This window comes from Manis pentadactyla, chromosome 18, assembly GCF_030020395.1.
Source record: "Manis pentadactyla isolate mManPen7 chromosome 18, mManPen7.hap1, whole genome shotgun sequence".
NCBI classification, from domain to species: Eukaryota; Metazoa; Chordata; class Mammalia; order Pholidota; family Manidae; genus Manis; species Manis pentadactyla.
In genome coordinates this window covers 8,072,290-8,095,329 of record NC_080036.1, presented here as the reverse complement: position 1 = coordinate 8,095,329, position 23,040 = coordinate 8,072,290, and the positions used below count along the sequence as shown (strand labels likewise).

Sequence of the window (23,040 nt, the reverse complement as noted above, 5' to 3'; positions counted from 1 at the left end):
TTGAGATGATCTTGTGATTTTTGTCCTTTTTGTTGATGTGGTGTATGATATTGATGGATTTCCAAATATTGTAACATTCTTGTATCCCTGGAATAAATCGAGGTTGGTGATGATGGATGATCTTTTTTATGTGTTTTTTAATTTGGTTTGGTAATATTTTGTTGAGTATTTTTGTGCCTATGTTCATCAGGGATATTGGTCTGTAATTTTCTTTTTCTGTGGTGTCTGCCTGGTTTTGGTATTAGAGTGATGCTGGCCTCATAGAATGAGTCTGGAAGTATTCCCTCCTCTTCTCCTTTTTGAAAAACTTTGAGGATGGGTATAGATCTTCATTAATGTTTGATAAAATTCAGCAGTGAAGCCATCTGGTCCAGGGTTTTGTTCTTAGGTAGTTTTTGATTACCAGTTCAATTTCATTGCTCTGTTCATATTTTATTTCTTCCTAGGTCAATATTGGAAGGTTCTATTTTTCTCCAAAGTTGTCCATTCTTCTAGGTTATCCAATTTGTTAGCATATAATTTTCCACAGTATTGTGTAATAATTCTTTGTGGTGCCCATATTGATTTTCCCTTTCTCATTTCTGATTGTTGTTTGTGTACTCTCTCTTTTTTTCTTGGTAAGTCTGACTAGGGGTTTATGTGTTTTGTTTATTTTCTTGAAGAACCAGCACCTAGTTTCACTGTTTCTTTCTATTGTTTTTATTTTTCTCCATTTTATTTATTTCTGCTCTGATCTTTATGTTCCTCCTACTGACTTTGGGCCTCATTTGTTCTTCTTTTTCTTGTTTTATTAATTGTGAGTTTAAACTGTTCATTTGGGATTGTTCTTTCCTGAGGTAAGCCTGTATTGCAATATACTTTCTTCTTAGAATGGCCTTCACTGCATCCCACAGATTTTTGGGGTGTTGAGTTGTTGTTATTTGTCTCCATATATTGCTTGATTTCTTTTTTTATTTGGTCATTGATCTATTATTTAGGAGCATATCATTGAGCCTCCATGGTTTGTGGGCCTTTTTGTTTTCTTTGCATAATTTATTTCTAGTTTCATAACTTTGGGGTCTGAGAAACTGGTTGGTACAATTCCAATCCTTGTGAATTTACTGATGTTCTTTTTGGGCCTAGTTTGTGATTTATTTTGGAAAACGTTCCATGTGCACTTGAGAAGAATGTGTGCTTTTGGGTGGAGTGTTCTGTAGATGTCTGTTATGTCCATCTGTTCTAATGTGTTGTTCAGTGCCTCTGTCCTTATTTTCTGGCTGGTTGATCTGTCCTTTGGATTGGTGTGTTGAAGTCTCCTAAAATGAATGTATTGCATTCTATTGCCCCCTTTAATTGTGTTAATATTTGCTTCATATATTTGGTTGCTCCTATGTTGGATGCATAGATACTTATAATGGCTATATCCTCTTTTTGGACTGACCACTTTTGCATTATATAATGTCCTCTTTGTCTCTTGTAACTTTTGTTTCGAAATCTATTTTATGTGATACAAGTACTGCTACTCCTGCTTTTTCTCCATGTCAGTTGCATGAAATATCTTTCTCCATTCCTTTACTTTTAAGTCTATGTCTTTGGATTTGAAATGAGTCTCTTGTGGTAGCATATAGATGAGTCTTGCTTTTTGATCCATTCTGTAACTCTATGTGTTTGGTGCATCCAGTCCATTTACATTTAGGGTGATTATAGATAGGTATGTTCTTATTGCTACTGCAGACTTTAGATTTGTGGTTCTCAAAGGTTCAAGGGCAGCTTCTTTACTAACAGTCTAACTTAACTTGCTTATTAAACTATCAAAAACACAATCTAAAGGTTATTTTTTCTCCTCCAGTCTTTATATGTGAGGTGTCATATTCAGTACCCTGTGTATCCCTTGGCTGACTTTGTGGGTAGTTGATTTACTTTTGCATTTACTTAGTAATTAATTGATCTACTTCTTTTACTGTGGTTTTTTTCTCTGGTAACAGCTATTTTGCCTCAGTAGCACTTACATCTAGAGCGGTCCCTTTAAAAACACTGTAGAGATGGTTTATGTGAGGTAAATTCCCTCAATTTTTGCTTATCTGGAAATCGTTTAACCCCTGCTTCAGATTTTAATTTTAATCTTGCTGGGTAGAATATTCTTGGTCAAGAATGAAATCCTTCTGTTTCACTGCATTAAATATATCATGCCATTCCCTTCTGACCTTTAAGGCTTGTGCTGAAGTCTGATGATAACCTGATGGTTTTTCCTTTGTATTTAATTTTTATCTCTTTGGCTGCTTTTAATACTCTGTCCTTGTCCTTGATCTATGCCATTTTAATTATTATGTCTTGGTGTTGTCTTTCTTGGGTCCCTTGTTTTGGCAGATCTCTGCACTTCCATGGCCCTAGAAACTATTTCTTCCCCCAGATTGGGGAAGTTTTCAGCAATTATTTCCTCAGAGATATTCTATTCCTTTCTCTCTCTTCTTCTTGTTCCCACATAATGTGAATATTCTTCTGTTTGGATTGGTCAGAGTTCTATTATTCTTTCAATCCTAGAGATCCTTTTTTCTCCCTGTGCCTCATTTTGTCCCTGTTCTGTATTTACTTTACCATCTCTTCTACCTCTTCCAATCTGATTTTAAAATTCTTCCATTGTATGTTTCATTTCAGATACTGTATTTTTCAGTTTCTCTTCTTGAAGTTGTCCCTGAGGTCTTGAGTATTTTTCTGTAGCTCCCTGAGCATGTTTATGATTTTTATTTTGAGGTCTTTATTAGGAAGACTGGTGATTTCAGTTTCACTTAGTCTGTTTCTGGTCTTTGAAGCATTTTGGTTTGTACCATGTTCTTTTGCCATTTCATATTTCTAATGATTCCTATGGAATAACTGTGAAGGTGGCACACTCAGAAGCTCTACTTCCTGTAGTTGCTGAATCCCTGGAGTGATGGTGGGGGTTGCTGGCATGCGGGGCCAGTGTCTGCTGGGAGGAAAGAGCTCTTTCCCACTTCCCAGTAGTTCCTACCCTCCACTGCCAGGGCAAGTGGGCCATGAATGCAGGGAGAAGCCTCTATGCTATGCCACTGTAGCTGCTGTAGGGGGGCTACCCTCCTGGTAAGAAGGTGGGGTTAGCTGGTTTGGGAAACAATGGAGGTAGGAGAGGCAGGCTGCATATCACAGTTGGGGGGACCTCCATGCTGCACTACTATCCAGGTGGATGGATCGCATGGAGATCCTGAAGGTTACCAACCCGCTGGGCTGAATGTTTCAGGACAATTTTGTCCACCTGTACTTTCTCTTGAGCAGTAAGTTCTGTGTAGTCCTTGCCCCTTTAGCAGCCCTCTCACTGTTGAGAAGTCTTCAAAGTGCCCACATTTCTTTTGTCAGCGGCAGGTTGTGGGTACCTGTTCTCCATAAGTGGCTGGAATCTCACTCTCTCTGAGTATTCCACCTGTCTTTGTTTTCCAACCCTTCTAATCTCCAGAGAAACATGTAATGTGGGCTCATGCACCTGGAGATCTTCCGGAGTGGGTGCTTAGCAATCCTTTGCTTCTACCCCCTCCCCACTCCTTTTCTCTTCTTCCTGGAGGTGAGCTTGTTTGGGTCGGGCTTGGGTCCTGCCAGATCATGGCTTTGCTACTTTACCCCTTTCCATGAGGTCTTCTTTTTTCTCCAGATGTAGGCCGCTTATTGCAGTCTTTCTTCTGTTCACTTTCAGGATTAGTTTTATTTGCTGTATTTTTGTGTTATGTGTGGTTTTGTGAGGTTTGTTTCTGCTTCACTTCTCATGCCGTCATCTTGTTTTGTCCTTAACCCATTGTCCATTTTCTTTTTTTTTCTTATTTGTTTCATTGGCTGGGCCTTCCGGTATAAGATTGCATAGGTTTGCCTTGTTCCTGAAATTAGGGTAAAGCATTTGGTCTTTCATCATTAAGCATGATTTTCTTTTTATTACTTTTTTTTGGTAGCATTAATCTACAATTACATGAGGAACGTTATGTTTACTAGACTCCCCCCATCACCAAGTCCCCCCAACAAACGCCATGACAGTCACTGTCCCTCAGTGTAGTAAGATGCTGTAGAATCACTACTTGTCTTCTGTGTTGCACAGCCCTCCCTATGCCCCACCCCCACATGCTAATTATACATGCTAATCATAATGACCCCCTTCTTTCCCCACCCCCCTATATCCCTCCCTTCCCACCCATCCTCCCCAGTCCCTTTCCCTTTGGTAACTGTTAGTCCATTCTTGGGTTCTGTGATTCTGCTGCTGTTTTGTTCCTTCAGTTTTTGCTTTGTTGTTATACTCCACAGATAAGTGAAATCATCTGATACTTGTCTTTCTCCACCTGGCTTATTTCACTGAGCATAATACCCTCTAGCTCCATCCATGTTGTTGCGAATGGTAGGATTTGTTTTCTTCTTATGGTTGAATAATATTCCATTGTGTATATGTACTAAGTATGATTTTTTAAAGATACTTTTATTAGGTTGAGAAAGTGTTTTTCTATTCCTAGTTGACAGTTTTTATCATGAATGTTTGTTGTGTTTTTCCAGTTATATTTCCTACATCGAGATGATTAGGTGACTTTTGTCCTTTATGTTGTTAATACGGTGGTTACATTGTGATTTTCAAAGGGTGAACCACTGTATTCCTCAGACAAATCGTCTCGTGAACTTGATTTGCTCAAGGACTTGATTTCATTAGGGAATTTGGGCCTGTTTCATGAGGGTTTTTTCTGTAATTTTCTTCTCTTGTAAATTTGTTATATGTTGTACTCATGTTTCTTATTGTCTTATGCCTTTATCTCTGTCATTATCTAGCTTCAACTTACTTTCAATTTGCTTTTTCTTTTTTCTTTTTCCAGCTTTTTTGAGACTAATGAAATAGGTCTTCAAGTTAACATTCTCTTCAGGGAGAATCTTTCAAAATCTTTGGCTATTTTGTCTGCTAGCTGTTTTACCCCTTGGCTCTTTGAAGTCGTGTCATTCATGCCATACATGCATAGCCTGGTAATCTGGGATCTAAGAGTTTAATACATATTTTAGGACTCCCCCTTCAGGGCAGTCTTTAGAGAAAGCCATATAAATAAATGTGGGTCTCACCTAGTATGGTTCCCTTTTCATGGGAATTCCCTTAATTTTCGGCCTGGTTTTGTTCACTCTCTAGTACCATTTTTAACATTTAGTCTAGAGTTTATCATTGTTGGCATAATTTTTTTCCCAATATGCACTCGTTTGCCATCACAAGAACCTGCGATCTTTCTCAGTAATTTAAAGATGTTTCAATTTCTTCTTGGTTGCTTTGTTTCTGTTATGTCAGTATAATTTTTTATCATTGTTACACTGTATGTAATATACCTCCTTTCCTCTAGCTGCTTTTTAGGACTTCCAGCAGTTTGACTATAATGGACCTATGATTTTGTCTTTATCCAACTTGAGAGTCATTGAACATCTTGTATCTGTGGGTTAATGTTTTTCATCAATCTGGAAAAGTTAGGCAACTATTTCTTAACATATGCTTTCTGTCCTTTCCTTCTGGGTCATCAATGATGTTAGACAAACTTTTACCACAAGTTACTGATACTTTATTTCCAATTTCTCTCCCTGCAATTTTTATTGACCTTTCTTCATGCTTCTTAACTGTTTTCAGTGTCAGATTTTCTGATATATCTTTCCAATGAATTTATAAATTTCAGGACTTGTAAGCTCTAAAATTTACTTTGAATCTCATTTCTCACCTGAAATACCTATCTTTCTCTTAGTATATGCCATTTATTCTCACGAATTCCTGAATATATTAAAATAATTATTTCCTGCTTATTCTAACAACTCTGTCAAGTATGGGTATGCTTCTATGGACTATATTTTTCCTTGATTATGGGTCACATTTTAGTTATATTGCATGTTTGTGTTAAAATTGTATTCTAGACCTCATCTATAAAAGAATATTGAACACTATCACATCACTTTGCTTTATTTCCTGGGGAATGTAAGTCTGTCTTTGTGGTATTGTGATTTATAATTAGAAACACATTTGATCACAGAGCTCCTAAGACCTTTGGGACTTCCTGTATGGAGAGCAATAAACATTTATTTCGTTGTTAATGAGGTGACTTATGAAAAGCCCATGGAGACCTAAGGATGGGGGCCAGTCACCAGAGGAACCATGTGATTAGAGGATTCAAATTTTCAGTTCCTCCCTGACTCTGTGAGAGGGGAGTGGGCTGGAGGTTGAGTTCAACAAGCCAATGGCCAATGATTTAATCAATCATGCCTATGTAACGAAACCTCCATAAAAACCTAAAAGACAGGTTGGAGAGAGCTTCGAGGTTGTTGAGCATATGGAGGTGCTGGGAGAGAGCGGTGTGCCCAGAGAGGGCGTGAAGCCCCAATGCTTATTCCCATATGCCCTACCCTATTCATTTCTTCCAACTGCTGTTGCTGAATTATATCCTTCCATAAGCTGATAACCTCCTGAGTGAAATGTTCTGAGTTCTGTGAGCTGCTCTAGCAAACTAATCCAACCTAAGAAAGGGGCCACTGGAATCCCCAATCTATGGCCATCATTCAGCACAGGTGATAAACCTGGACTTGTAATTAGTTTCTAACATACATGGGGTGCGCAGGGAGCCGTTTTGGGAACTGGGCCCTTACCTGTGGGATCTGATGCTATCTGCAGGCTGATAGTATCAGGACTGAAGTGAACTGTAGGACACCCAGCTAGAGTCAGAGAACTGCTTGGTGGGGAAAAACACACATGTGGATTGAAATGTCAGATATATTGGGTGACAGAAAAGCATTCATCAGATTCCTCTTAGATTTGAGCTGAATTATAGTTGGGCTTCAGCTTTCATTATATTGGATTTGAGATACAGCAGGGAAATAGGACAAGGGTCATGCCATTATAAAATCGATTTACCTGCATAAAAGGCCCAGTTTATATTCTCTAACTTAATCTATGTGCTGTTCTTCCTCTTCATCCAGCCCCTTAATTAACTAACTTTGTATCCAGGGTAAGAGGCAGACCCTCAGAGTATAAGTGAACCTATGTGGGTAAAGAATGCCAAGATCTGGATCAACAGTCACCTGAATAACCCTATTAAGACAAAACTTCAGAGGAATTAATAATCACCTGTATATATCATGCCTTATGCCAAACCCTACACAATTATCCTATAAAACTCAAAACTCTAAATGCTTAAGCATGCCTCCTGAGGTTGCCCATAATCCTACCTGAGCATGTGCTGTCTTTTCAAATAAATTTTCTTGGTGCGTAAGTCTATTGCACTTTGTCTCTGAATTTTTTTCTGTGGCAAAGATAAGAACTTTCCTCCCTCCACCTCTGGTGTAAAGTGCCTGCCTTTTCTTCACTACTTCATTCAACTATCTAGTTTTAACAGTCCTTTTCTCTCTCCCTTATTTTAGACCAGCAGGGAAGTGGAAGTTCTCAGAACATAATCTCACTCCACCCAGTGCTCCGTGGCTCCCCCAAATTCTAGGGTGGTACAGATGTAATTCCCTTGCCATGCAGATCAAATGGACACCAGACACTGGGTTGGTTACTCTGGCTTTAGTTGTCAAGAGATTTGCCCTATGCCAAGCAGTTCAATGAACTTTACTCTTTCCTTCCTGTTCTTCCTTGTTATCCACTGTCTGCATGGCTGCTGCTGTTTGCTTCTACTCCTGCTTTAATGAATTCCTTTCTTGCTGGCATTTGTTTGACCTGATCAGTAATTCTTTCCTGATCAGAGTCAAGAGCCCTGCTCTGGGTTGAGGTTTCACCTAGCATGCAGGGAGAGACCATCCCAAATGTACTTGCCCAGTAAAAAGTCACCTGTGATCCCCAACATCTAACCTCTAAAACCTGACCGTTTTTATCTTGTGCTTGAACTGAGAGGGTTTGAGCTGCGGTTGCTTTTGTTTCACCATTAGATTTAGCTGATAGGGCTGGAGAATCCAATCACTGAGAATGCACAGGACTATACACTCCCAGCTTTGTATTCACTGTCATGTTCTCAGGACAATTTGGGTAGGAGTGGGGGAGAAAATTGTTGGAACAAGTGACTGATTTTTACATTTGCAGTTTTCACATTCCAATCCATCCTACCAGTTCACACTGCTAGTCTAAGGCTCAACTGATTCTTTTCTTTCCTATATATTCTCTCCATCTATGGCAGATGAAGTCCCAGTGACTACCCACATTCTAACCAGGCATCCCTTCCAGGGCATGGGAGTTGCACAGCTATTCACTCTTAAAAAGGACTTACTTCTCTCTGGAATGTAGTAGCATAAGGTCTCTGTATACAGAGGCTGTACTAATCCCACAGCAAGTACAAATTTTATTTTGCCATGTTTTTTTCTTGTTAGCTACAGAAGGGGAGGTCTTTAGTGTCCTTTATATCCTAACCCAAAGTGGATGTATGCAGATCATTTTCTGAGATAGAGTATTTGGATCAAGTCTCAGATAAAAGTGAAAACCTAGGTAAATTTTATTGCAGTATTTGAAAAAGGCTATAACTCTACATAGTTCAACTAAATTCCTAGCCTCCTTGCAACTGTGACGATGTGTAAGAAAGTTGCTTGCCCTCTGCCTGCTTCCTCTCCTCCTCCTTGTGGGGAAGTTGGGGTTCCTATGGCCAGGATCCTCACCTGATGATGTAACTGGCCTGTTGCTAGGCTACTGCTTCCACACTTTTAGGCAATAAGCTATTACTGCACTTGTGGAGAGCTCCACCCAGTGCTCTGGGCGGAGGCAGAGACACTAGTGCTCGACCTACCGCCGGGAGAACAAGCCGGGTAATAAACCCTTTCACCCCAAAGAACGTTTGCTGTCATTTTTCTTTGGTCACATCGAATCCATAGCGAACTTGCCCAGGGCTGAAACCCATTGGCAAGACACTCCCTCTTGTGGACTGGATGGTGGACAGAGTTCTGCCAGCCAGCTTTGACCATACAAACAAGGGCAACACCATACGTAACAGCAGAGCAAGCTAGAAGAGACCTGCATTCTGAACAGTTTCATGGTGCAGAGCCACTCTAACATCCTGAAACAGCTCTGATTGCTGCACTTGCACTATTATGGGAGAGCATGAACTTCTGTTTCCTTCATGGAAATGTGCTTTATCTGTTACAGCTTGTGCTCTATCTTAATGTTTCCAAACATTTTGTCTCCTATAAAGCTTCAGAAATCGGTACCTCCCCCAAATTTTAAGGTTGACTTTCATTTGCTTTTTACATTTTAAAATAACTCTGCGAGAGTACCATTTCTGCTCTATTGGCTTATCACAAAAGCTTTTAAATATATTTTCATTAACATTTTTAAGTTACACCTTACACAATTTATGGTAAATGTTCCCATGTTTAATGTAATTGACAAAAACAGGTCTCATCATCAAATCAATCAGCCAAGTCAGATTACTTCCTGTCAGAAAATGCAATTTCATTTTTAAATTTCATAAGTGTTAGCCCAGGCCAACAATTTCACTTCTGAATCCTAATTCTGGGAGTGACAGATATAGAGATTCCCTTTTCATGCCCATGTAACGTGGGGTCTTCACAAACCCCAAGGGCACATAAACTCCTCTCAGAAGGCCCTGCCCTGAGGAGCACACACTTGGTCTTAGCCCTGTGAATGGCACTGGCTTCCATCACCAGGGGCTCACAGCCCATTGCTGCAGCTTATTTAATGCTATCACATTTGACAGAATTGCTTCTAGGATAATTAATTTACTATAAATGGGGGAACTTGTTTTAGATATTGACAGGTTAGGTTTTCAGAATAAACTTCGTTGAAACTACTAAACGTATTGATAAACTACGTTTTAGAAATCTCAAAAGCTTTAAGGACAGCTGACAAAATAGTAAGGAATTATTATTCCAACAACTAAAAGAAAGTCCTTTGTAGAAGCAAAGGGGTGAACTGGAGCTTCCCAGGCACATAAAAATACATTTTCAGACAGGCAGATCTAACACAACCTTTAGGGAAGACAGCATGTAAAACTCTATATAAAAAACTTCTGTGATCAAGCAAAAGGAGAATAAAATAATATAAATCATCCCAATTTTTAATATCAATATTTGCATTTAAAAAAATGATGTAACTCACATTTAATACATACATATCAATACATCTATAACTAGTAGAAGGAAATAAACAGCTTATACACACTCTGCATAATTGATAGTTTAATACACATGATCCTATATGCTATCCAACAATCTCCAGAGGGAACACGCTAGTCTGGACGGCAGACAATAGTTTTTAAAATGAATCAGAATTAAGATTCCCAAGTCACAGCTTCATGTGGTAGAAATTCGTATGCACTAAGATGAAATCTGAGGTATTTATTACACTGAAGATGCTTAACTCTGCTCCATGCCAGCCATGAGTGACAAGGCTAGAGATTCCACTGTTGAAAAAAAACAAGGTTAAAAAATAGGTTTAAATATTTGAAAATATCTGAATAAGGCTTTATTAAATTCAGAACTAAAAGTACATAGACTTTCCTTTTTTTAAATTAAAATACTGATTGTTTTTAACATAAAGTAGATGATAATCTTATTTATGTACATATTGAAAGAGTATGACTTATTTATATTTCAGATCATCTTAATTTTGAAAATAAGAAATCTGAGCATTTCACTGAACAAATCTCATCTGTCTTATATGCCAAACCTGGAGTTCCTAACGTGCCATGTTCTAACCTATGAATGAAATCTGCTTATATAACCACCACTCAGTGCAAAAATGGACAAATGCATCAATGTTTCCTCTTACACTTTTAACACAGTATTTTAAAAAATGTCCAGCTACTCCTAATGAATGTAGTACAATTGAATTTGCTGACAAGGGAGAGAATAACCCTGCAAACTTTTCCAAAAACTCTGTGCAGAGATACTCCTTAGTCCTTTGTTTCTGCAGATTAATCAGCTGTCTTCTCCATGAGTCATCCACAGCCTCACACACTGTCTTTGCACTTGTCAAGGTTTCAGTTCCGTGTGAGAGAGGCAGCCTTGGGAGCTCTTAAATTGCTAAAAAAGAAACACCCGCCCCCCATCTTTTGAAAAGGCCTAGTTACAAAAGCTACATACCATAACATGATAGTAAATTATGACTGCAATTTACACTGCCATTTGCTTTAGCAGTTTTAGAAATAAACAGGTGTAACAAATTATATATTAGAAAGCAAGATCTTCAGTCTTGGTGTTTTATGTTTAACACCCACTTGCCCTACTGTAATTCTGAAAAAACAAACTAAAAAAAGAAAAAAAAAACTGGTCAAAACATGGCACAATTGCTAAGGAACTTTCCAGGTCTAAAATTGGTGGCAATTCTTAGTTCTTCATGAGGTCTGCGCAAAACAATCACACGAGACCTAGCTCCAAGGAGACAGAAAAGCAGATCATGGTGGACTCACAATGGGGAAAGGATCCTCTACAGACGGCTTTGTTTAAAATGGTTACAAGAAACATGTGGCAGTTTTTAAAATCAGACTCCATTTTCTCAATAGATTCCATTCTAAGAAAGAAAGTATATTTCACTTTAAGCAAGTACAGAAGGAGTTAATAGGTAGGCTACAAAATATCTTTGGAGTAATTTCAAACATACTTTAATTATTTAGAATCCTAAATCTAGAGAGATTATAAAATATAAAATTTCCTGCCCTACTTTAGAACAAAAACTTTACAAAGTATCTGAAGGAAAGGTTCACTGGGATATAAAATTGTGCTGTTTCAGGATGGTGATGAGTTCTGGAGCTAGAATACCTAGGGATATACCCTTTTCCATTATACAGTTCTGTACTTTTACTTTTCACAAGCATTATTTATTTTTTTGAAATAAACAATACATTAAAACCCTAAATTTTAAAATCGTTGAAAACCTTTTTAGTATGGGAAATATCACACACACAGGCAAGTGACATAGCAGACCTGTAAGCAACCACACAGTGTAAGCAGTCCCCACCCCAGGAGGCCCTACTCTCACCCACAGCCCCACCCCAATTTAGAACAAACTGGAAACACACATTTCAGTCATAAATCCCATAGTGTCTATATGTTAAAGACTCCTTTTAAAGTCATAATACCATTTGCTTAAAAATACTTAACCATTTCTTAATCTCATCAAATAACCATCAGTTTTCAAATTTCACTTCTCTAACTTTTTACTTTTCTGCATTAATCAGATCAATGAATTGCCATAAACTGTGATGGTTTACATGCTTAATCCTCCTCACTCCCAGGTTTTTGCTTACAATTTATTTGTTGAAGAAACTGAAGTAGGTGAATTTTAGCAAAGCATATGTATGCAGCAGTGTTATTTTCATCTCCACCTCACAGTGACTTGGAAAAAGAAATACGCTCTACACACTGAGACAGCAGTAATAAAGACAGCAAGACTTCTTTTTTCAACCCTGCAAATATGAACTGCACCTTAGTTTCTTTGTTTAGACTACAATGATACAGCCATAGATTAAGATTTTAAATCAGACTTGCACTACAACAACTTCTGACTTCTTTCCTGACACCAAGTACAGGTCATTACCTTATCAGCCAGTCAGCCAGACCAGCACTTTTATTTCAGGGAAGTAAGAGCAGCATTATCATTACATTAACTTTACAAACAAAACAGGGACAAATACAGAGCTGTACCTTCAAGTTACCAACAGATAATGGTACTAGATAGGGAGAGCAAGCTCCTGGTTCCACACTGGCCTCTGGCTTCGGGGTATTTGCCTTTCTGTGCGATAGGTATGAATAATAAACACTCTACAAGTAAAATACATGATCTTTTAGAGCTCATCTAAAATTTAACTTTGGACTCTAGCATGATGTCCAAAATTTGCTTTAAAATAATTCTGCAAGTATGAGTGGGAGTGGGTGGTAAACCCACACCATAACTGGTCATCGTTGGTAACTGCTGAAGTGGGGTGAGGGGTTGTCATACCATCCTTTCTACTTCAGTGTATGTTTGAAGGCATTCACAATAAAAATTTAATAAAGCCTATATAACATAACATAAATGTGATCTAAAAATATCTGCTTATCTTAATTAAAAGGCAAGACTTTTGCTATTGTTTTACTGCTCATAAAAGAATCACATAATTCTTGATGTTGCCTGGTTTAGTTGAACAAATTCAATTCTTCAATCTTCTCTTAAGTATAAGTGATATGTGATATGAAAAAGTTCCCAGAATGAAACCAGTTAGAAGGGAAACTGCAATGGTCACAACACAGAAGGTCTGCAAACCACATACTTACTGCCAAGCTCCCAGGCCCGCCTGCCAGCCGTCTGCAAACATGAGAGCCAAATTTAATACCTTCATGATGGCTTCCTTCACAAAACTGACCTGGAGATCGAAGCCACAGACAGAACATGGGCTCTGTAACTATGTCTGGACACACCACCATCATTTTTACTTAATTTAAATGAGTAACAGAAAAAGCCCATCAATGCAATGGCTGCTTTCTCTGTGACAAGGGGGCAACAGCCTCTGAACAAAGTGCTTTGGGGACTGGGACACAAATGTAATGTACCTGCAATGCACGTAGTACAAGCAGCAGTTTCACCCACAGAACAAGCCACCATTTCCTGGGATGGCCATTTAAATTCACCAATAAAATGGAGCAAGAAATGCTAATGGCTGTAAAAATGACTTAATCCCAAGCGTCACACTAGGCTAAACTAAAGCACTATCATTCCACAGCTGCAGCTCCTATTTTCTACTTGGGGCCAAGCACAGTGCAGAGTACACAGGTCACAGTATATCTCACTGGTTTCTCTCAGATACGAATGCCTGTAATATGGTACAAATTTGTAACTACATTTGATTTGGTCCTTCCTTAAAGAATATTCTGCAGAATGGAAGCTTAGTACATATAAAATTCCAAAGCAGAGAGACCATCTCATGTACCTTTTCTCTCAGCAAACATCGATCATGAATGGTGGACAAATATCTATAGTGAATTTTAATCAACTGATCTAAATCCTTGGCTTCTTCAACTTGATGTTGAAATTCCAGCCCTGTACTGTGAAGAATCTTGGAAGAGAAAAACGCAAAGTTTAATCAGCAGACACAAAAGTTTTTTACCAATTTCTATTCCTCTCAAATTCTTCCTTCAATAATTACATCTTTGATGTTTATAAAGGACCTTCTCTAAAGGCTGGTGTTCCTATCCTAGAATGAAGGAGGCAGTCCTTTTGGTCATCCACTTGCACAGTGAATGAATGCCTCCCTTTGGACTAACAGACCGCTCCTGGTGGGGAGGGGCAAGTACATCAAACAGTATAGAAAATGCACTGATGTTTAAAAACAATTATCAGGTAAATTCAATCTGTAAGTTTTTATAAGTCCTACTGTTTGTATTTATTTTTCCTTAAAAGAAGCATAGATGTACTTCAAATAGAAAATAAAAACCAAAATAAGCAAAAACCTAATCTCCTAGCACTTACTTTCAAAAATTAAAGGTGTAAGACTGGCCCTCTCAAAGCCACTCACATGTTGGAAGCAGAGAGCACATTTTATGTACCATGTCTTAAAACACAGGTTCCAAAGGCTCACTTCATCCAAACAAAATGGGTTTTAAAGCCTGTGTACTAGAATGACTGCAAATTAGTTTTTTCAGCATTTTAAACCCCAAACGAAGCCTCCCCAATAATACTGCTTCTGTTCAAGCATCTAAACTTCTTCCAGACTTCCTCTAATTCTGATTTTAAGACATGTAAGCAGAGCAGTTTCATTTACTTTGTAATGAGTTACTTCTTGTTTTTAAGAAGAGAGTATACAATCTGGCTGCACCTACCCCCTTACACCCCACACTAACCTGACAGATTTTGGCTGTTACAAAAAATTGAAACCATTTTCCAGGGACAGCTCCATCACCATTGATAGTTAAAGGGCTGTGCGGCAGGCTCTGAGGCAATTCCAGGAGAGGAGCTCTGGGTATGCCTGTCCCAGGAGGACACTGGGTAGGAGGGACAGCAGTCTTGGGGTTCGCATGCTCTGGCATGTTAAGAAAAAAATCTCCTTTGCTCCCATGTTATTTTATGATCAAGTTTTTAATATGTACTATTTTCACCTATACAGTCTCCAAGTATTCTGTGGGGTCCTTTGTATTTATAAATGTATTACAAGTCATTCTCTGTGAATAGCTGTATACAAGATGACAAGCTGGAAGTGGACAGACAGACACGAACCCTGGTCATGATGTAGTTGTGTAAGCTGTTCACAAAGTGCATGAGCTTCACTCTCAAGAGGAACATACGATGGATTTGCTGTCTTACTGGTTCTTTTTGTGGTCCAAACTGTGCAGCTGTGTCTTGTTCACATAAAAGTCCTTCTTTGAGTTGGGGTTTTTTGGCAGTACTTGCTAGCTCTGTAACAGATTGAAAGAGCTGAGTGGGTGGAAAAGGGTATCTAACCAAACCCCACCAGAACTGTGCAGGGCGGCTCTGGGTGTCATTGCCAGTCCTGCAAAGGGTACTCTGTTGGAGGCACAGAGGTACCCACCTTCAGACTCTAGAAAGGGAAGCAGTGAAAGGTCCCCATGTCCCCTTGATTATCAGTGGTATTAAAATGTAAATGCGAAGTCTCATTAACTTGTCATTAGCAATGTTTGCATTACCTAAGAATATTTATTGTTGCTAAATTTCTAATCAAGTTATTTTATTTCAAACTGACTAGAGTACGATTTCCTGGCATTTCAATCAGGCAAGTTAATTCTGAAAACTGTAAAACCTGCCATAAATTCATGTTATTTGGGGACTTGTATATACATAAAAAATGACCAAAGATAACCCACCTCTTTTGTTTAGGGCTAGAATTAAATTATAATTTACCTGTTAAAAGTACATCTTACTGGGAGAGGAGCCAAGATGGCAGCGTGAGTAGAGCAGCAGCAATCTCCTCCCAAAAACATATATATTTTTGAATCTACAACAAATACAACTATTCCTAAAAGAGAGACCAGAGATACAGTACAACAGCCAGGCTACATCCACACCTGCGAGAACCCAGCACCTTACAAAGGGAGTAAGATACAAGCCGCAGACTGGCAGGACCCAAACGACACCCATACCCCAGCTTCCCGGAGGGAGGAGAGGAGTCAGAGCGGGGAGGGAGAGGGAGCCCAGGACTGGTAAATACCCCGTCCCAGCCATCCGCACTGGGAGAGCAGACACACAGTGTGTGGTGTGCTGGATATCAGGGAAACGGAACAGTAAAACCTGCGAGCGGGTCTCGGCAGCCAGCGCCCCTGGGACAAATAAAAGCAAGTGCCCTTTGAAAGTCTTAAAAGGGACAGGGACCCCACAGCTGGACGGAAGCGTCTTAGGACACTCAGCCCAGTGGCTGGGAATCCCGGGCAACTCTGGGAGTCCTAACACCCTGGGTGGCAGCGCAGCTCTGAGGCCCCTCACAGCGATAAACAGCCTCCCGCCTGTTTCCCCTCCGGTGCGGCCCTGCCATAATGGAGCAGCAGCCTGAAGCTGGCCACGCCCACAGCAACTGGGCAGAGCTTCTTCCACAGCGGCCGGGCAAGAATCAGAGACACCGTCTGCACGCAGCTGCCCAGCACAAGCCGTTAGGGGTCGCTGTTCTTTCAGGAGAGGAAGGCCACAAACTAGCAAGAAGGGATGTCTCCCAGCTGACACATGCGCCAGCTCCCCACAACTACCTCTATCGCCATGAAAAGGCAGAAGAATTTGATCCAGACCAGACTAACAGAGACAACCCCTGAGAAGGAGCTTGGAGAGATAGACCTACCTTTAGAAGAATTCAAAATAAAGGTCATAACCATGCTGATGGAGCTGCAGAGAAAAACGCAAGAGCTAACCAACAAAGTAGGGAGGGAGAATACAGAAATAAAACAACCTCTGGAAGTACATAAAAGCAGAATGGATGAGATGCAAGACGCCATTAATGGAATAGAAACCAGAGAACAGGAACACAGCAAAGCCGACACAGAGAGAGATAAAAGGATCTCCAGGAATGAAACAATATTAAGAGAACTGTATGGCCAATCCAAAAGGAACAATATTCATATTATAGGGGTACCAGAAGAAGAGAGAGAACAAGGGATAGAAAGTGTATTTTGAAGAAATAACTGCTGAAAACTTCCCCAAACTGGGGGAGGAAATAGTCGCTCAGAACACAGCAGTACACAGAACTCCCAACAGAAGGGACTCAAGGAGGACAACACCAAGACACATAATAATTAAAATGGCAAAGATCAAGGACAAGGACAGAGTTTTAAAGGTAGCTAGAGAGAGGAAAAAGGTCACCTACAAAGGAAAACCCATCAGGCTATCATCAGACTTCTCAACAGAAACCTTACGGGCCAGAAGAGAATGGCATGTATATTTAATGCAATGAAACAGAAGGGCCTTGAACCAAGGATACCGTATCCAGCACGATTATTATTTAAATATGAAGGAGGGATTAAACAATTCCCAGACAAGCAAAAGTTGAGGGAATTTGCCTCCCACAAACCACCTCTACAGGGTATTTTAGAGGGACTGCTCTAGATGGGGGCACTCCTAAGGCTAAATAGATGTCACCAGAGAAAATAAAATCACAGCAAAGAAAGCAGACCAATCAAATACTAACTAAAGGCAAAAAATAAAATCAACTACCCACAGAAGCAGTTAAAGGAAACCCAAAAGAGCACAGAATAAAACACCTAACATATAAAGAATGGAGGAGGAGGAATAAGAAGGGAGAGAAATAAAGAATCATCAGACAGTGTATATAATAACCAATTAGTGAGTTAAGTTAGACAGTAAGATACTAAGGAAACTAACCTTGAACCTTTGGTTACCACGAATCTAAAGTCTGCAATGGCAGTAAGTACATATCTTTCAATAATCACCCTAAATGTAAATGGACTGAATGCACCAATCAAAAGACACAGAGCAACAGAATTGATAAAAAAGCAAGACCCATCTATATGCTGCTTATAAGAGACTCACCTCGAACCCAAAGACATGCACAGACTAAAAGTCAAGGGATGGAAAAAGATATTTCATACAAACAACAAGGAGAAAAAAGCAGGTGTTGCAGTACTAGCATCAGACAAAATAGACTTCAAAACAAAGACAGTCTCAAGAGATAAAGAAGGACATTACATAATGATAAAGGGGTCAGTCCAACAAGAGGATATAACCATTGTAACTATATATGCACCCAATACAGTAGCACCAGCATATGTGAAACAAATACTAACAGAATCAAAGGAGGAAACAGAATGCAATGCATTTATTTTAGGAGACGTCAACACACCACTCACTCCAAAGGATATATCCGAACAGAATATAAGTAAGGACACGGAAGCACTGAACAACACAGTAGAGCAGATGGACCTAATAGACATCTATAGAACTCTACATCCAAAAGCAACAGGATACACATTCTTCTCAAGTGCACATGGAACATTCTCCAGAATAGACCACATACTAGGCCACAAAAAGAGCCTCAGTAAATTAAAAAAGATTGAAATTATACCAACCAACTTTTCAGACCACAAAGGTATAAAACTAGAAATAAATTGTACAAAGAAAGAAAAAAGGCTCACAAACACATAGAGGCTTAACAACATGCTCCTAAATAATCAATGGATCAACAACCAAATTAAAATAGATATCAAGCAATATATGACAAATAACAACAACAACACAAAGCCCCAACTTCTGTGGGATGCAGCGAAAGCAGTCTTACGAGGAAAGTACATGGCAATCCAGGCATATTTAAAGAAGGAAGAAAAATCCCAAATGAATAGTCTAACGTCACAATTATCAAAATTGAAAAAAGAAGAACATATGAGGCCTAAAGTCAGCAGATGGATGGACATAATAAAGATCAGAGAATAAATAAATAAAATTGAGAAGAATAAAACAATAGAAAAAAAAATCAATGAAACTTGGTTTTCCAAGTTTTCAAGAGCTGGTTCTTTGGGAAAATAAGCAAAATAGATAAGCCTCTAGCCAAACTTATCAAGAGAAAAAGAGAATCTACACACATCAACAGATTCAGAAACAAGAAAGGAAAAATCACGACGGACCCCACAGAAATACAAAGAATTATTAGAGAATACTATGAAAACCTATATGCTAACAAGCTGGAAAACCTAGAAGAAATGGACAACTTCCTAGAAAAATACAACCTTCCAAGACTGACCAAGGAAGAAACACAAAAGTTCAACAAACCAATTACGAGCAAAGAAATTGAAGTGGTAATCAAAAAAAGTACCCAAGAACAAAGCCCCCGTGCCTGATGGATTTACCTCGGAATTTTATCAGACATACAGAGAAGACATAATACCCATTCTCCTTAAAGTTTTCCAAAAAATAGAAGAGGAAGGAATACTCCCAAACTCATTCTATGAAGCCAATATCACCCTAGTACCAAAATCAGGCAAAGACCCCACTAAAAAAGAAAATTACAGACTGATGAACATATATGCAAAAATACTCAACAAAATATTAGCAAATCGAATTCAAAAATGCATCAAAAGGATCATACACCATGACCAATTGGGATTCAGCCCAGGGATGCAAGGATGGTACAACATTCGAAAATTCATCAACATCATCCACCACATCAACAAAAAGGACAAAAACCACATGATCATCGCCATAGATGCTGAAAAAGCACTTGACAAAATTCAACACCAATTCATGATAAGAACTCTCAACGAAATGGGTATAGAGGGCAAGTACCTCAACATAATAAAGGCCATATATGACAAACCCACAGCCAACATCATACTGAACAGCCAGAAGCTGAAAGCTTTTCCTCTGTGATCGGGAACAAGACAGGGATGCCCACTCTCCCCACTGTTATTCAATATAGTACTGGAGGTCCTAGCCTCATAAATTAGACAAAACAAAGAAATACAAGGAATCCAGATTGGTAAAGAAGAAGTTAAACTGTCACTATTTGCAGATGACATGATATTGTACATCAAAAACCATAAAGACTCCACTCCAAAACTACTGGAACAGATATTGGAATACAGGAAAGTTGCAGGATACAAAATTAACACACAGAAATCTGTGGCTTTCCAATACACTAACAAAGAGCCAATAGAAAGAGAAATCAGGAAAACAATTCCATTCACAATTGCATAAAAAAGAATAAAATACCTAGGACTCAACCTAACCAAGGAAGTGAAAGACCTATACCCTGAAAACTATAAGACACTCTTAAGAGAAATTAAAGAGGACACTACCAAATGGAAACTCATCCCATGCTCCTGGCTAGGAAGAATTAATATTGTCAAAATGGCCACCCTGCCCAAAGCAGTATACAGATTTGATGCAATCCCTATCAAATTACCGACGACATTCTTCAATGAACTGGAACAAATAGTTCAAAAATTCATATGGAAACACCAAAGACCCCGAATAGCCAAAGCAATCCTGAGAAGGAAGAATAAAGTGGGGGGGGATCTCGCTCCCCAACTTCAAGCTCTACTACAAAGCCACAGTAATCAAGACAATTTGGTACTGGCACAAGAACAGAGCCACAGACCAGTGGAACAGAATAGAGTCTCCAGACATAAACCCAAACATATATGGTCAATTAATATACAATAAAGGAGACATGGACAGACAATGGGGAAATGACAGCCTCTTCGATAGATGGTGCTGGCAAAACTGGACAGCTACATGTAAGAGAATGAAACTGGATCACTGTCTAACCCCATGCAGAAAAGTAACTTCGAAATGGATCAAAGACCTGAATGTAAGTCATGAAACCGTAAAACTCTTAGAAACATGAGCGACTTCTTCATGAACATATCTCCCCGGGCAAGGGAAACAAAAGCAAAAATGAGCAAGTGGGACTACATCAAGCTGAAAAGCTTCTGTACAGCAAAGGACACCATCAAGAGAACAAAAAGGTACCCTACAGTATGGGAGAATATATTCATAAATGACAGATCCAATAAAGGGTTGATATCCAAAATATATAAAGAGCTCACGCATCTCTCAACAAACAGAAAGCAAATAATCCAATTAAAAAATGGGCAGAGGAGCTGAACAGACAGTTTTCCAAAGAAGAAATTCATATGGCCAACAGACACATGAAAAGATGCTACACATAGGTAGTCATCAGAGAAATGCAAATTAAAACCACAATGAGGTATCACCTCACACCAGTAAGGATCACCACCATCCAAAAGACAAACAACAACAAATGTTGGCGAGGTTGTGGAGAAAGGGGAACCCTCCTACGCTGCTGGTGGGAATGTAAATTAGTTCAACCATTGTGGAAAGCAGTATGGAGGTTCCTCCAAAAGCTCAAAATAGACATACCATTTGACCCAGGAATTCCACTTCTAGGAATTTACCCTAAGAATGCAGCAGCCCAGTTTGAAAAGGACAGATGCACCCTTATGTTTATCGCAGCACTATTTACAATAGCCAAGAAATGGAAGCAATCTAAGTGTCCATCAGTAGATGAATGGATCAAGAAGATGTGGTACATATACACAATGGAATATTATTCAGCCATAAGAAAAAAACAAATCCTACCATTTGCAAGAACATGGATGGAGCTAGAGGGAATTATGCTCAGTGAAATAAGCCAGGCAGAGAAAGACAAGTACCATATGATTTCAGTCATGGAGTATAAGAACAAAGAAAAACTGAAGGAACAAAACAGCTGCAGAATCACAGAACTCAAGAATGGACTAAAAGTTACCAAAGGGAAAGGGACTGGGGAAGATGGCTGGGAAGGGAGGGATAAGGGCGGGGAAAAAGAAAGGGGGCTTTACGGTTAGCATGTATAATGTGTGCGGTGGGGGGCATGGGGAGGGCTGTGCAACACAGAGAAGTCAAGTAGTGACTCTACAGCATCTTACTACACAGATGGACAGTGACTGTAATGGGGTCTGTGGGGGGGACATGGTGAAGGGGAAAGCCTAGTAAACATAATGTTCTTCATGTAATTGTAGATTAATGAAAAAAAAAAAGTACATCTTACCACCAAATAGCAGAACATCTAGACTATATTTTGCCCATTTTATTTGCAGTAAGAGAAGGAACACCTGATTATAAATTTTTTGACATTCCAAGCTTATAACAATGTCCACAGGCCATGGGACCTATGAAAACAAAACCAGAAAATTAGGGTAGAAAGTATCCTATTATTTGCATGTTTTAATTTTATTAGAAAATGTTTTTACAAAGTATCTAAGCACATACCTTGTAGCTCAGGGTCAAACCATCTAAAGTATGAACAGGGAGTTTCTTCTTAGCTGTGTCAATATTTTCAAAAGATATAGATAGACTAGATAAAGAAATTCCAGTTTTAGTTTGTGAAAGTACTATGCTCATGTAAATGATTTTTTTAAAAAGTCATTAGCATTTTAACACTTATATCACATTCCAAAAAAGACATTGTATTTCATAAAAGGAATGCAGGCATTCCAGTGAGGGTGTATTTTTTAGCCTATGTACTAAAACAGGAATTTGGTTTTAGAAATAGGAAGAGGGCCAATCTTTAAATAATGGGTTTAGTTGCTATAAGAGAACAGATACTTAACAAGTGCATTAATTAGGAAAAAAGATAAAGTCAGTAAAGATGATACAATGTTAACAGTCTGGGTACTTAATTTTGGTAGAATTCATAGGCTCAAAAGGACCTTCTGTGGATGATGGTGTAGGGGGACGGCTCTCTTCGCCCAGGAGGGAATGCATGTACAAGAACATTGCTGAGAAGGGGGTCTGCTCCTAAAGCAGAGGTGCCACACATTGCTTTGTTTCCTCACACACATTTGAAGGTGACTCTCAACAGAAATCAACTAACACAGTGCATGGAAATGCCCCTGTGCTAGGCACTATTTGGGTACTGTCCTCATGCATTTAATCCTCAGAGTGGTCCTATCAATGGACTGAGAAATTACGTTAACTCTCCACAGTTTGAGGCACCCAGTGCTAATGCCTGGAGGCAGCCCATGTAGGGTTTTAGTGGGAGAGGCAGGGAGTTAGCCTCACAACCAGAGATGAAAAGACTGGTGTGACTTACAAATTAGCTGGTTCATTCTATGTGACAGGCACCAGAATTTTCTTTATCT

The 23,040-nt window shown here is 39.2% G+C and overlaps 1 protein-coding gene across 9 annotated transcripts in view; it reads right to left on the bottom strand.

The window, feature by feature from the left end:
• Positions 1–9,165: 9,165 nt before the first annotated feature.
• The window catches only part of TUBGCP5 (tubulin gamma complex component 5), a 46,382-nt gene continuing 32,507 nt past the window's right edge, over positions 9,166–23,040 (bottom strand). For 6 of the 9 annotated variants that reach the window (XM_036932542.2, XM_036932546.2, XM_036932543.2 and 3 more), the window contains 7 exons: positions 22,169–22,253; positions 21,948–22,068; positions 15,161–15,339; positions 13,878–14,003; positions 13,225–13,313; positions 11,382–11,482; positions 9,166–10,373 (listed from right to left, as the gene is read on the bottom strand). In XM_036932542.2, coding sequence (XP_036788437.2) covers positions 10,327–10,373; positions 11,382–11,482; positions 13,225–13,313; positions 13,878–14,003; positions 15,161–15,339; positions 21,948–22,068; positions 22,169–22,253 — 748 coding nt within the window. In that variant the 3' untranslated portion in view covers positions 9,166–10,326. Of the gene's footprint in view, positions 10,374–11,381; positions 11,483–12,615; positions 12,704–13,224; positions 13,314–13,877; positions 14,004–15,160; positions 15,340–21,947; positions 22,069–22,168; positions 22,254–23,040 lie in introns of all 9 variants that reach the window. The other 3 variants (XR_005034031.2, XM_036932544.2, XM_036932548.2) reach the window with 3 other exon arrangements.